The sequence below is a fragment of the Myodes glareolus genome, chromosome 2 (assembly GCF_982192425.1).
Source record: "Myodes glareolus chromosome 2, mMyoGla1.1, whole genome shotgun sequence".
NCBI lineage: Eukaryota > Metazoa > Chordata > Mammalia > Rodentia > Cricetidae > Myodes > Myodes glareolus.
In genome coordinates, this window is record NC_142027.1 from 92,444,905 (window position 1) to 92,459,181 (window position 14,277).

Below are 14,277 nucleotides of genomic sequence, written 5' to 3' on the forward strand. Positions count from 1 at the left end.
GGTTGAGCCTGAACCTCTCGCTCTCCTGATTCTACTTTCCAAATTCTGGGATTACTGGCACAAAGGCAACTGATTGTGTGTGTGTGTGTGTGTGTGTGTGTGTGTGTGTGTGTGTGAAGGCTCTAGAGGACAACCTCAGGTGTCGTTCTCAAAACTGCCTTGAGATAAGGTCTCTCACTGGACGGAGCTCATTGGTTAAGCTAGGTTAAATACCAGTGAGCCCCAGGAATCCCCCTGTCTCTGCCACCCCAATGCTGGAGTTATAAGAGCCACATAACAAGCATGCTAGGTATCAAACTCATGGATTGATCCAATCTTTGATTCTTGTTTTGTTTTTCTTTTTCTTTTTTAAGATTTATTTAGTTTATCATTTTAAGTATATGGGTGTTTTGCCTGCATGATTGTATATACATCACATGTATGTTTGATGCCCTCAGAGATCAGAAGAAGGTGTCAGATCCTCTGGGACTGGAGTTACAGATGGCTGTGAGCCAGCTTGTGGGTGCTAGAAATCGAACCCGCCTACTCTACAAGAGCAACAAGTGCTCTTAACAGTTGAGCCATCTGTCCAGTCCCTTCTTTTTGAGACCTTAGGTAGTCTAGTCTAAGCTTGGATTCTCTATGTAGAGAAGAATGACCTTGACTTTCTAAACCTCCAGTCCCTGCCTTCGGATTGCTGGGGTGACAGGTCACCACACCTGGTTTATGCAGTGCTGAGGTTCTAACCCAATGCATGCTGGGCAAGCATTCTGCCAGCGTACCAGAACCCTAGCCCAATATATGTCCTTTTCTTTCTTTTTGTTTATGTTTATTTTCATGTGCTATACAATCAAGCACCTTTTTTTAAAGAGTTCAATGTTAGTATTTAGCAGGCTGAAGTCAGGGAGGGCTTCCTGGAGGAAGTGAGCCTGGAAGCCAAGAATGTTGATGGGCAGCCCGGGTCTCTAAGGAGCATCGAGGAAGATAAAGGAGGCAGTTCTGCACCAAGTTCCAGCTGGCCGAGCAGTGGGATGACCGTCTAAAGCTGAAAGTGGAAGGAGCCCCATCACACAACATCGACAAGCAAAGCTACCCACGCTTGTGCTCAGCTCACTCGCATTTATACCAGAGGTTCTCAACCTTCCTAACACTGCGACCCTTAGAACCTCACATGGTGACCCCCCCAACCATAAAATTATTTTTGTTACTACTTCGTAACTGTAATTTTGCTGTTATGAATCGTAATGTAAATATTTGTGTTTTCCGATGGCCTTATGTGAGCCCCTGGGAAAGGGTGATTTGACCCCCCAAAGGGAGGCAAGCCATAGGTTGAGAACTGCCGATTTATACCGTCCAGGACCGAGCTCAGGGTCACTTTAAGTGTACATCTCACCACAATAAACCTCCAACATCGTCTCTCACAGGCCTGCCTGGAGGCTTGCCTCCTATGTGATTTCAGATTCACTGCCCATCACAATGTTAAACATTCACTCGTGTATGTGTGTGTCTCCAGTCCTGAGCTAACAAAAGCTCAGGGCTCTTGATCTATTTTGGCTAACTTATGACTGGGGTAACCTATCTCGGTGTTTTTATTGCTGTGATGAAACACCATGACCCAAACCAAGTTGGGGAGGAAAGGGTTTGTTTCATCTTACAGTTTTTCGTTCATCATCCAGGGAAGTCAGAGCAGAAACTCACGGCAGGAACCTGAAGACAAGAGCTAATGCAGAGGCTATAGAGGCGTGCTGATCATTGGCTTGCTCCTCGTGGCCTACTCAGCCTTATAGAACCCAGCACACATCTTAGTTGACTCCCCAAGGGAGGCAGGGAGGCCCTAATTTCAATGAGAAGCAGATGGAGGGGGAGCCGGGGGCGGGAGGAAAGGATGGAGGGAGAACTGGGATTGGTACGTAAAAATAGAGAAAAAGAAAAAAGAAAGAAGGGAGAGAAAGAAGGGGAGGGGGAGAGAGAACGAAGAGAGAGAGAGAGGGGGGGGGTGCGCCACAGGTCAGTTTAGTGAAGCATTGTCTCAACTGACGTTTCCTGTTCTAAAAGGGCTCTAGCTTGTGTCTGATTGACGTAAAACTAGCCGGCACAGTACAATACCCCTACACAGCAGGAGCCAAGTAAGGAGTCTCGTTCCTCTTCCTGGGGTCAGGCTAAGGACTGAAAGGCAGCATTGTCCTGGGGTGGAGGAGGCGGTTTTCACGAGCTCAGGCCTTTGTCTTCGCCCCTCGCAGGTGGCGCCGGGGCCTCAGGATGCCCGTGTGCCCGATATCCCGGGAGTTCCTCAAGGCCTCACACTTCGCTCTGGGCCCCGATCCGCGGCTGCACGATGGCACTATGCAGTGCACGACGCACAGGGACTTTCCGGCCTATTCATCTGTCACCCCGGCGCGGCCCCCAGCTTCGCCACCGCACCCTACGGTCTTCCAAAGGGATGCGCACTGGGCGACCCAGAAGCGCGTGTCCGAGGTGCGCCGCGCGTTCTCGCCGCCGCCCGAGATGCCGTCGCTGGAAGAGCGGCGGGAGCAGACAATGGAGCGCGCGCGAGCGATGCAGATCAGCAACCTGCACCTGCACGCGGACGCGCGCACCGGTCTCAACCTGTCCACCGCACGTTCCGACTACCGCTGGCCTGAGCTGCCGCCGCGCGCCCATGAGGATATCCGAGGCGCGCGCCTCATCTTCGATCGCGACTCGGTGCCCTCAGGCGACAGAGAGCAGCTCGGCATCCCTCCCACCTCGTACCAGGCACACTACCCGCCATACGACTGCACCCCTCAGTCCCGTGTGCCCAGCAGCCACCTGGGTGAGCGCGCGCTCTGACCAAGTGCTCCTAAGGTCGCTTAGGGACTACTCACAAGCTACACCCCCAACCCCGTCCACACCCCAAATGGCCACTTGTCATCTTGGAGAGGGAAAACGCTTCTAGTTGCCACCCAGTAGAGACCAAAAATGCTGCCGCTAAAACCTCCAGGGCTGAGAATGTGACTCAGTTGGTAGTGTATTTACCTAGCATTCATGAAGCTCTGGTTTGCGACCTGAGCACTGTATAAACTAGGCATGATGGCCAACACCTATCGTCCGAGCACTGGGGAAGTAAAGGCTCACTCAGATCAGTTCAGCTACGCTACATAGTGAGTTCAAGATTAGCCTGGGATCCAGTCTCCAAAAAAATAAAACAAGGCTCGTGAGATGACTCAGTACACTGGTTGATGTGCAAGCATGAGAACCCAAGTTCCAACCCTAATACCTACATTAGAGCCCAGTGGGGCTATGCATGGTTGGGAGAAAGAGACAGGAGTATCTCTCTCTCTCTCTCTCTCTCTCTCTCTCTCTCTCTCTCTCTCTCTCCCACACACACACACACACACACACACACACACACCCCTCCCCATTTGCTAGCTAGTCTAACTGAATCAGAGAGCTCCAGGTTCAGTGAGAGACCCTGTCTCAAAATAAAAGATGGAGAGCAATTGAGGAAGACACCTGACATCAACCTCTGGCCTCCACACGCTTGTGCATTCTCATGCACCCACACACATGGACACACAAAACAAAACAAAAAAAAAATCCCACAGTTCACTTGGTGATTCTTGTCTGCAATCCCAGCACTCAGGAGCTAAGGGAAGAGATTGCTGCAAATTTTGGGCTCACTCCTCAGATCCTACCATGCACAGCAGCAGCACTACCCCACAAAAGAATCAGCCAGTTTCAAATATCAAGGAAATTTAGGTACCAGGAACTATGAGACAGCTCACTGGGAAAGGGCACATGCAGCCAAGTCTAATGACCTGAGTTCAATTCCTACGTCCCACATTGTAGAAGAAGAGGATTCATTCCTGCAAGTTGTTCTCAAACCTATATACACATCACACACACACACAACACACACACACACACACAACAAACAAAAAGTCGAGCATGATTGTTCATGCCTGTAATATAAGCACTTAAGAGGCTGAGAGAAGTTCAAGACCAGCCTTGGCTATAGCATGAGTTCAAGTCTAGCCTGAGTGACTTGGTGAGTTTCCCCAAAGAAAAAGGGTTGAGAGCATACCTCAGTGGTAGAACATTGGACTAGTGTGTATGACGCCCTTGGTTTTTCTTTTTACTTTTGTTTTGCTTTGAAATTGTCTGGTGATGACCATAGTTGCTGTTCCTAAGAGGATTCCCTGTGAGTTAGGCTTTGGGATTCTGAGTTTCTAGTTTCTTTGTGTGTATTTGGTGCAACTGTGTAGCTTAGAGGACAAACTTGAGTATCAGAGCTCGGGCAGCTTCATCTTTTATTTTGGAACAGGGTGTTTTATGGGTCAAGAGAATGAGCTATGAGGGCCATACTTTTGGTTTTGAATGAATGAGTTTATTAGTATATAGCAAGCCAAAATAATAGAAAAAAAAACAAACCAAGTGATGACACAATAGAAACCAGCCTTATCTAGTACAACATTCTCCTATTGGGTGTTCAGAGCATCCCTCAGAGACCACCTGGGAAAGCCCTCCTTGTTCTCGGGGCACAGCAGTGAGGCTCTGCTCACAGGGGAGGCTTCCAAATGAAATAAGAGCAGATAGAAATGACATCAGAACAGGTGCTCAAACATGCAGCAAAACTGACATCACGGTGGCGCATGCCTTTAATCTCAGCCCTCAGGAGGCAGAGGCAGACAGATCTCTGTGAGTTCTAGGCCAGCCTCTTCTACAGAGCAAACTCCAGGACAGCCTAGTCTCCAGAGGAGAGAGGGGTGGGGGGAAGGGAAGAGGGAGAGGAAGGGAGTGGAGGAGGCTGACTGACTGGAAGTTGAGGACCTCAAGTGGAGCTCCTGACTAAACTGTCTCCTTGCAGTGATCTTCCCAGGGCGGAACGTCCTCCCTTTCCCACCCAGGGGCTTTTATGTCATGGGATAAGCAGTAGTACTGTTTGTCCCAAGTGGCCCACCTTCCAGCTGTTCTCAAGTACATGATGTTTTCATTCTTGGATTGTTGTGCCGTTTTCTTGCCTCCCTCACAGAGTTGGGAGGAGAGCCCACCCTTGGACAATGGGCCATGGAGAACACTTTAAGATGTACACTCTCAGGTCTAAATGGGAGAGGGAACCTGACTTCCAGAACTTGGCATTGACCTGGAAAGTCCTCAAATAGGCTACTCTGGCTGGAAGCCGCCTCCCTAGTGCTGAGACTACAAACTGGTGCCACCATTCCTGACTTCTTATGCAAATTCTGGAGGTTCCAACCCGGGTCCTCATGATTATGAAACAAATGTTTTACTGTATCTCCCCAGCCTTTTCTTTTTTCTGTTGGGGACTAAATTCAAGATCTCAGACATAGAGGGCAAGTGCTCTACCACTGTCCAGCCACTGTGCTCTTCATTTCTATCTGGCCACTTCAAGTCTCTGAGCCACAAGGGTATAAAATGAGTGAGAGAATACCAGGTCCTCTTCAGCCTGAGCTGGGCCCATGACCCCAGCACTCAGAAGGCTGAGAACTGCAAGTTCCTATACTCTCTCAGTGCACACACACACACACACACACACACACACACACACACACCCTGAAACAAAACAAAGTATTTAGAAGAAAGGAGAGAGGAGCCCAGGCATCATGGTGGCCATGCCTGTAAAGTTAGCACTGCAGGGAGGCAAGAGCAGGAGAGGCAGTTTGAGGCCATATTCGACTGTGTGAAGTTTGAGACCAGACTACATGAGACCCTAAGGGAAACGGACTTAGCTTAGCAAGGTGCCTGTCTTAAGCCTTGGTAGTTATTTTATCTTGTTTCTTGTGCTTTTATGCATGTGCACATGTTCCAGGGTTCAAGTATGAGGTCAGCGGACAGCTTGCAGGAGGTGAAACCTGGAGATCTAACCCAGGTCATCCGGCTTGGTGGCAAGCACCTTTACCCACCAACCCATCTCAACAGCCCTATTTTTTTTAAATTGTTTTTGGGGATAGTTTGCAGAGATCCTTCAGTCTAGAATATGCAGGGATGCTCAGACTACCTTCCTGTGGCCACAATCCCAGATGGCCTTAAGGCTGCAGACACTACCTTCCTCTTTCTTAGGGGGTCCCAATCCCCTGAAGTGGAACTACAGGGGACAGGAAGGCACCTCCTACCAGAATCAGTTCCAGGCCCTCCCGGGGCCCACCTGCCTTGATGTGTAAGAGGGTAAATCAATGTGGCTCTGGCTTTGCTGGGGCAGGGGGGGAGGGTGCAGCCATGGCAGCTAGGGTGGTTTCCACCTTTCCATCCTTCTTTGCCTGTAGGCCTCCTCTAGTGTGAAGCTAGGAGACAGCAAGAATGGCTACCGCACCCTGTGCTCATGTGTGAAACAGACCTACACACCTCAGGAGCTACCACCACACAGGTAGGAAAAGCCACAGTCTGCTCACAACTGGCTATTAGCAGCACGTGGGTGTGTCACGGGGGGGGGCTCTGGGACTTCAGCTTGCCTTGAAAATGTCTGGTCCAAGCTCCACCACAGTGCCACACTGCCTAGCAAAGCACCCTGTGGGAGGCTGGGGAGATGGCTCAGTACGTAAAAGTGTTTGCAGCATGAGCGTGAGGACATGAGTTCAAATCCTCAGCACCTACCTAAAAAGCTGCCTGTGGCCATGTGCCTGTCATCCCCGGGGTGTGCTGCACACAGACAGGGCGATCATTGGGGCGGGTCAGCTGCCAGCCTAACTCTAGGTTCAGTGAAACTCGCTCTCAAAAGAATAAGGCAGAGGCCAATGAAATGGTGGCAAGTAAAGGTACTTGCCACCAAGCCTGATGACCTGAGTTCAATCCCTAGGGTCTACACAGCGAAAGGAGGGAACTGATTTCCATAATCTCTTCTCTGACCTCCACGTGTGCACCATGGAACAAGCACAGGTACATACACACACACAGTCGGGCTCACACTTGCACACACCCTGTATATACACAACACACGTACAGCAGCACACACACCAAAATAAATAAAGAGAAGGAAAGATGTTTCCACAGTTGAGCTCTTGTTCCTACACAGAAGACCAGAGTTTGGTTCTCAGCACCCACATGATAGCTCTCAACAGCCTATGACTCCACTTCCTGGCGATCCAACACCACTTTCTGGCCTCTGCCAGCACCCACACATGTGATACATGCACATGCATAGAAAATAAAAATAAAATATAAATCTTTAAAAACAAACCAACAAATGGAAAGAGCCAAGCAGTGATGGCGCACACCTTTAGTCCCAGCACTGGAGAGGTAGAGTCAGGTGGATCTCTGTGAGTTTGAAGCTAGCCTGGCCTACAGAGCAAGTTCCAGGACTGGCTCCATAGCTAGTGAGAAATCCTGTTTTAAAAAACAAACAAACAAAAACAAAACAAAAACAAAAACAAGATCAGACTGTGGTGGTACATACCTTTAATCCCAGCACTTGGGAGGCAGAGGCAGGTGGATCTCTGTGAGTTCAAGACCAGTCTGGTCTACAAGAGCTAGTTCTAGGACAGGCTCCAAAGCTACAGAGAAACACTGTTTTGAACCCCCCCTCCAAAAAAATTGTCCAGGTGGTGGCAGCGGTGGCAGCAGTACACACCTTTAATCCCAGAACTCGGGAGGCAGAGATAAGCCAGCCTGGGCTACAGAGTGAGTTCCAGGACAGTCAGGGCTATACGGCGAAACTCTGTCTCCAAAAACATAAATAGAATTAAAAATTAATTAATAAAAATAAAAAAGCTGAGCATGCCTTTAATCCTAGCACTCAAGTCCTGCTTTGGCTTCTGCAGCTCCGATAAACACAGAGGCCAAAAGCAATCTTGGAAGGAAAGTATTTGGTTTGTAGGTTACAGTCCATCGTTGAGGGAAGTCAAGGAAATTCAAGGAAGAACCTCTTAGGGGAAGGAACTGAAGCAGAGGCCATAGAGAAATGCTGTTCACTAGCTTGTTCTCCAGGGCTGGTTTAGCATGCTTTTGTAAGCCACCTAGAATCATCAGCCCAGGGGTGACACCACCCACAGGGGCCAGCCCTTCCCACATCAATCATTAATGAAGAAAACGCCCTTTAAAAAAAAATCCCCTCAGACAGATACCACAAGAACAAGAATTTGATGGAAACAATTCCTCAGTTGAGGGGGACCTCTTTCAGGGTGATTCAGTTTGTGTTTGGTTGACCACTAACCAACACAACTCCTGAGGCAGAGGCAGGCAAATCTCTGTGAGTTCCAGGCCAGCCGGGACTACAGATTGAGACTGTCTCACAAATTTATGCAAATATTGACGCACCCCAGGCTCAGCCTTGGTTCACTTGTCACTATCACTTTTCCTGGAAATTCTGAGGACCTACCTTGATCCTAACTTGCTTTGCCCGAGGTTTGACAAGGCCCAGACTGCAGCCCACATCCACCAGGTGAGCATTGGTCCTGGAGACGGCCTGTTCCATGACAGGACCACCATGAACGACCACTTCTACCCCAGAAAGCCAGGTGAGAACTGGTGTGTGTACTCCACCCCTGGCACCTTTTGCGAATTTGTGTCTGCTGCCTACCACTGACACACCTCTCCCCAGCAGAGCCTTTTGTCCTTCACCACGATAAGACTCCAGAGTCGCACATCCTGAAAGGAAACTGGTGCCCTGGCCCTGGCAGCCTTGCTACCTCCACAAAGTTCTTCTATGGTGAGGTCAGCAGGAAGAGGGAGAAGGTGCCAGTGTGCTCTCATGGGGGAGGGGGGGGCGGGGATGCGGGTCTCAAAGGCAGAACAAGAGCTGGAGCTCAGTGTAGACCACAGGCCCTGAGTTTCACACGCACCAGTATCAGCCACAATGGTTCTGTCTGTAAAATACAATAACAGAATTAAATCTAAGCCCATCTGGAATCCAGAGGGTGGGCGCTACCCACGCCACAGGACTGCTTCACGGTGCTGGAGCCCCTGGACCAGAGATCCCTAGAAGCTTGTATTCCTACAGCCACCTCCTGTGACTCAACCTCCAAGGCGACATGTGTCCCATGAGAAATTGAAGGATCACGTGACCCTGGGAGAAGAAAAGCTGCTTCGAGACTTCTTCCAAACCACCACGGGCTCCACCTTCTGCCCTCCAGACACCAGCCCAAAACTGAGAGTCCCTAACTTGTCTTTCTTGCAGAGTAACTTGCCTGAGGGCACAGGTGGTGAGTGTGGTCTACCTATCCCTGAGAGCCCCACCCCATCCCCAAAGTCCTCCCTGGTTCCTGGAAGCATTGTCGTCACTGAAAGCCTCACCTCACCAAAAACCGGTCCCTTCCTGACGCCCCCGCCCCTCACCCCAGCCCCTCCTTCAACTCTAAAGGTCTGCTTCTGTCCCTGGAAGACTTGTCCATTGCTGAAAACATCACCTCATTCTTAAAGACTCCCCCCCGCCCGCCATATGAAAGCACAGCGCCAGTACTAAAGATGCCCCCCTAGCCCCAATTCCCTGTTCATTCCCACACACCTGCCCATCCCCTGAAGTCCACTCTCCATCTCCAAGGACATGCTCATGTTCCCATGGGTCCGACCCATAACTGAAATCTGAACCCATCCCTACCTTCAAATACTTGCTTCTCTTCCCCGCCCCCACCTCCACAGACAGGGTTTCTCTGTGTAGCCTTGCGTAGCCTTGGCTTCGCTTTTTAGACTAGGATGGCCTCGAACTCAGAGATCCACCAGCCTCTGACTCCCAAGTGCTGGAATTAAAGTCGTGCGCCATCAAATACTTACTTTTGATGTCTAGAAGTCTCACTCTATCTTCAAAGACCTGCCCATCTCTGGACTCATAACTCCCTGGAAGCCACGTCTGCGTCCCCCAAGTTACTCTCCTTCCTAAAGCCCCGCCCCATTCCCAAAGGTCCGCCCCTCCAAGTAACTACCACCACCTACCTCAAACTGACTCCACCTTGAATTGGCAACTCTCATCTCCCGGACTATGCCGACTATGCGTAATTCCAATCCTATAGTCTGGGCAAGGCCCTTTCCCCTTTTTTATTCTCCCTCATTCATCCCTAAGCCCTCCTCCTCCTCTGTTAGACGCTGGCTATGCACACACAGTGCCTTCCCTGGCCGGGCCCTTCAGACTCCTCTGGCTTGATCCTGCGCACACTCCACACCGTCTTTGCCTCAGTTCAACATAGGTCCCTGAGCCCTAAGTCTTCCACCCTTAGTCACTCATATCCTGCCTCATTCGTTTGCTCTGCTCCCCAACTTTCCCCAAACCCAAATCTCCAGAATTAGACTTTTTAACCACGAACCGAAAGATGATAAAGCCACATGGAATAGTTCGAGCCACTATCACCGAAGAATTGTTACAGAAGGTGAGTCAGAGGGACGGGATACATCCCCTCATCAGCACCCCTCAGACTAACGTCAACCCCAGTCTCAGAATCACAGTCAAGTCGGTTAGGGTCAACCTTTTTTATTTTTTTGAGACGACCTTCTCCCACCATCTCCCCAGAGCTGAGGCTGCAGGCACGCTTGCACTACCATTCAGAATCCAGAGGTCATGTTAATGACAACCCAGCTCCAGAGTTAGCCCTAGCTTCTCCCAACTCTCAAGTCTACACCAACTCAGATAATTTATTACCAGACAGGTTGGTTTAAATCTCAAAAGATGGGTTCATTTAGAGGCCACCTAAGACCATCCAAAGTCCGGGGTTATTCTAGGGACTATCTAAAAATGGTTTTATTTATTTAATTTTTATGATTTATTATTTATTTATTATGTATACAGTGTTTGGTCTGCCTGTATACCTATAGGCCAGAGGAGGGCACCAGATCTCATTCTAGATGGTTGTGAGCCACCATGTGGTTGCTGGGAATTGAACTCAGGACCTCTGGAAGAGCAATTAGTGCTCTTAATCTCTGAGCCATCTCTCCAGCCCCAGATCGTTTAATTTTTATGACATTTTATTTTAGTGGGGGTGTGTGTATGTGTGCATGTATGTGAATGCATGGGCATACACATGCCTTGGTATACATGGAAAGGTCAGAGGACACTTGCAGTCGTCAATTCTTTTCTACCATGTAGGTCCCAGGGATGGAATGCAGGTCCTCCCACATAGGGTACAATGCTGGAGCAACTTCTTGCCCTCCAATGCCCTCCCCAGAGTGATCTAGAGGTGGCCAGGGTGAGTCAGCAACCACAAGGCTATCTGACAAATCACCTACCTTGATTTCACAGTGCAAATACAGCCACATAGAGCCCCCTCTGGGTGGACAGCGCTTCTTCTCCACCCAGTATCAAGACCAGTTTCCTTTCAAGTACCAGGGCCTGCTGGCACAGAAGATACGTGACATTCAGGACAGCCATGTGCCACTGGGCACGCTCCAAAACTCTGGCTGCTGGGGACAGAAAGTAGACCCTCTGGGCCCCCAACTTCCTCTGTACCCTTGCCTGAGCCAGCAATAAATATCACTTGATTGTCAACTTGATAGGCTTTTTCTTCACTTTTTTTTTTTTAACGTTGATTTGTGTTTGAGCATGATCATGCACTTGCCACAGCGGGGGAGGGATGTCAGAAGGCAACTTGCAAGAACTGGTTCTCTCCTTTCACCATATAAGTTCCAGGGAATTGATCTCAGGTCCCCAAGGACCAAGCTTTGTAGCAAGGCCTCTGTTTGCTGAGCCATCTTGGCTGCCTTGGACAGAATTTAGAATCATTGTGAAAACCAACCACTGAGCATGTCTATGTGAGAGTTTCTAGATTAGGTTAAGGAAGGCGAGAAGACCCTAAACGTAGGTGGCACCGTTTCATGGTCTAGGGTTCCAGCGTCAACAAGGAGTAAGAGGCCTAAGCACCAGCATTCTTCACTGCCGGACGCCGCCTGATTGTGGAGGCAATGTGACCATCTGCCTTAGCCCCTGTCAGTTTGCCATCCCACCGTGATGAACCGCACCCTCAAACTGTGAGGTTTTCTTCCTTCCTTCCTCCCTTCCTTCCTTCCTTCCTTCCTTCCTTCCTTCCTTTCTTTTCTTCCTTCCTTCCTTCCTCCCTCCCTCCCTCCCTCCCTCCCTCCCTCCCTCCCTCCCTCCCCCCCTCTCTCTTTCTTAGAGTATGTGGACATTTTACCTTCACGCATGTCTGCACACCATGTACATCCTGGTGCCTGTGGAAGCCAGAAGTGGACATTGGATCCCCTGGAAGTGTAGTTACAAATGGTTGTGGGCCACCATGTAGGATCTGGAATTTAAATCCCAGTCTTGTGGAAGGCAGTGGGTGCTCTTAATGCTGAGCCATCTCCACAACCCTGAACTGTGAGCCTCTATCAGATATTTCCTCATAGTGATGAGACCTGTAGCTAATACAGAGGTTGTACTGGACAGAATGATGTCACCAAGACACCTGAGCAGCTGTGTGTGGTGGAACACACCTGGAGACTCAGGCAAGAGGATGGAGAGTGTGAGCCTCATGAACTACATAGTGAGTACCAGTTTTACAGAACAAGATCCAGGCATGAAAAAAAAAAAAAAAGACACTTGAGCAGGTTCGCAGGTTCTTCTGATTTTTTTGTTGTTTTCGAGACAGAGTTTCTCTGTGTAGCCCTGGCAGTCCTCAAACTCTCTCTGTAGTCCAGGCTGGCCTTGAACTCAGAGATCCACCTGGCTCTGACTCCTGAGTGCTGGGATTAAAGACATGCACCACCAACACCACCAATGTCCAGCTCTTCAGATGTTTGAATGACACACAGATTATGAATAGTAGGTCTGGAGATGACTCAGTGATTAAGAGCCCTGGCTGCTCTTGCAGATAACCTTAGTTTTATTACTAGCACCCATGTCTAGTGGCTCACAACCAACTGTGAGTCCAGCCCCAGTGCCCCAGTTTCTGAATGCACTGATCTCTCTCTCTCTCTCTCTCTCTCTCTCTCTCTCTCTCTCTCTCACACACACACACACACACACACAGAGAGAGAGAGAGAGAGAGAGAGAGAGAGATATGCACGTAGACACATAATTAAAAAGTTAAAAATCAGCCAGGCAGTGGTGGTACACTCCTTTAATCCCAGCACTTGGGAAACACAGGCAGGTAGATCTCTGAGTCAAGGCCAGCCTGGTCTACAGAGTGAGGTTTTCAGGACAGCAGGGCTACACAGAGAAGCCCTGTCTTGAAAACCAAAAAGAAGAGAAAAGAAATAGCTCAACAGTTAAGAGCGCTGGCTGCTCTTCCAAAGGACCTGGGCTCAATTCCCAGTGTCCATATGTTGCCTAAACTAACTGTCTTTAACTTCAGTTCTGATGCCCTCTACTGGGCCCTTATGGCACTTGCTTCTTTGTGGAGCACATACATACATGCAGATGAAACACCCATACATATAAAAATGACTAAATCTTTTTAAGAAAGTCTTTAAAGTAGGTACTATAAAAAAGAGAAAATGGCTAGTGTCGTACAAAGGCTTTGGGCAGGAATGTTAAGTGTGGTGAAGAGTCCTGAACTCCGGGACAGTATCAGTCCAGACTCCGTCAGGTCTTAACATTTTTATAATTTTAAAAATATTTATTTTATTTATGTGTGTCTTTGTTATGCTCACAGAAACCAGAAGAGGGCATCCTGTCATCTGGAGCTAGAGTTACAAGCATTTGTGAATTACCCTATGTGAATGCCAGGAATTGAACTCTGGTCCTCTAGTAAGAGCAGCAAACACATTTAACTGCTAAGCCATTTATTTAGGGGCCACCACCCCTTTCTTTTGGAGACAATATCTTACTACGTAGTCTTGACTGGCTTGGAATTATCTATGTAGACCAGGATGTTCTCAAATTCATAGAGATCTGCCTTCTTCAGCTTCCTGAGTGCTGGAATTAAAGGTGGGTACCAGCATGCCAGGCTTTTAAAAGTTTCAATGGTTTGGGTTTTTTTTTTAACATTCATTTACTTAATGCAGGTTGTTGTGGGGCACAGGTGTTGTGTTGCTTGGGTAGAGGTCAGAAGACAGCTTATAGGAGTTGATTTTCTCCTTCCACAATGTAAGTGGGGAGATTAAACTCAGGCTTGGCAGCAAGCACCTTACCCACAAAACCATCCTTCTGGTTCTCACCACAATGTTTTTTGTTGTTGTTTTGTTTTTGTTTGTTTATTTGGAGACAGGATCTCACTCTATAGCCTTGGCTATATATAGACCAGGCCAGTCTTGAACTCATAAATATCTGCCTGCTTCTGCCTTCTGAGTATTGGGGTTAAAGGTATACACCACATGCTTGGCCACATCACAATCTTTTCCCTCTAGGGCCTAATATTACTGGTTCTCGTCTCCTAGCAATAGACCTACACCTTCCCAGACCATCTATCTAGTTGAAAGTCATAACCTAACGAGGGTAAATAAAAG

The 14,277-nt window shown here is 48.8% G+C and overlaps 1 protein-coding gene across 1 annotated transcript; it reads left to right on the plus strand.

Moving 5' to 3' along the window:
• The first annotated feature begins 2,006 nt into the window (after window positions 1-2,006).
• Window positions 2,007-11,380, plus strand: Saxo5 (stabilizer of axonemal microtubules 5). Its single transcript, XM_048429034.3, is given in 9 exon segments — window positions 2,007-2,791; window positions 6,037-6,113; window positions 6,115-6,141; window positions 6,240-6,340; window positions 8,314-8,426; window positions 8,513-8,622; window positions 8,909-9,110; window positions 10,183-10,268; window positions 11,135-11,380. Coding segments are annotated over 9 exon segments (1,497 nt in total). The 5' UTR covers window positions 2,007-2,238; the 3' UTR covers window positions 11,363-11,380.
• Window positions 11,381-14,277: the final 2,897 nt, after the last annotated feature.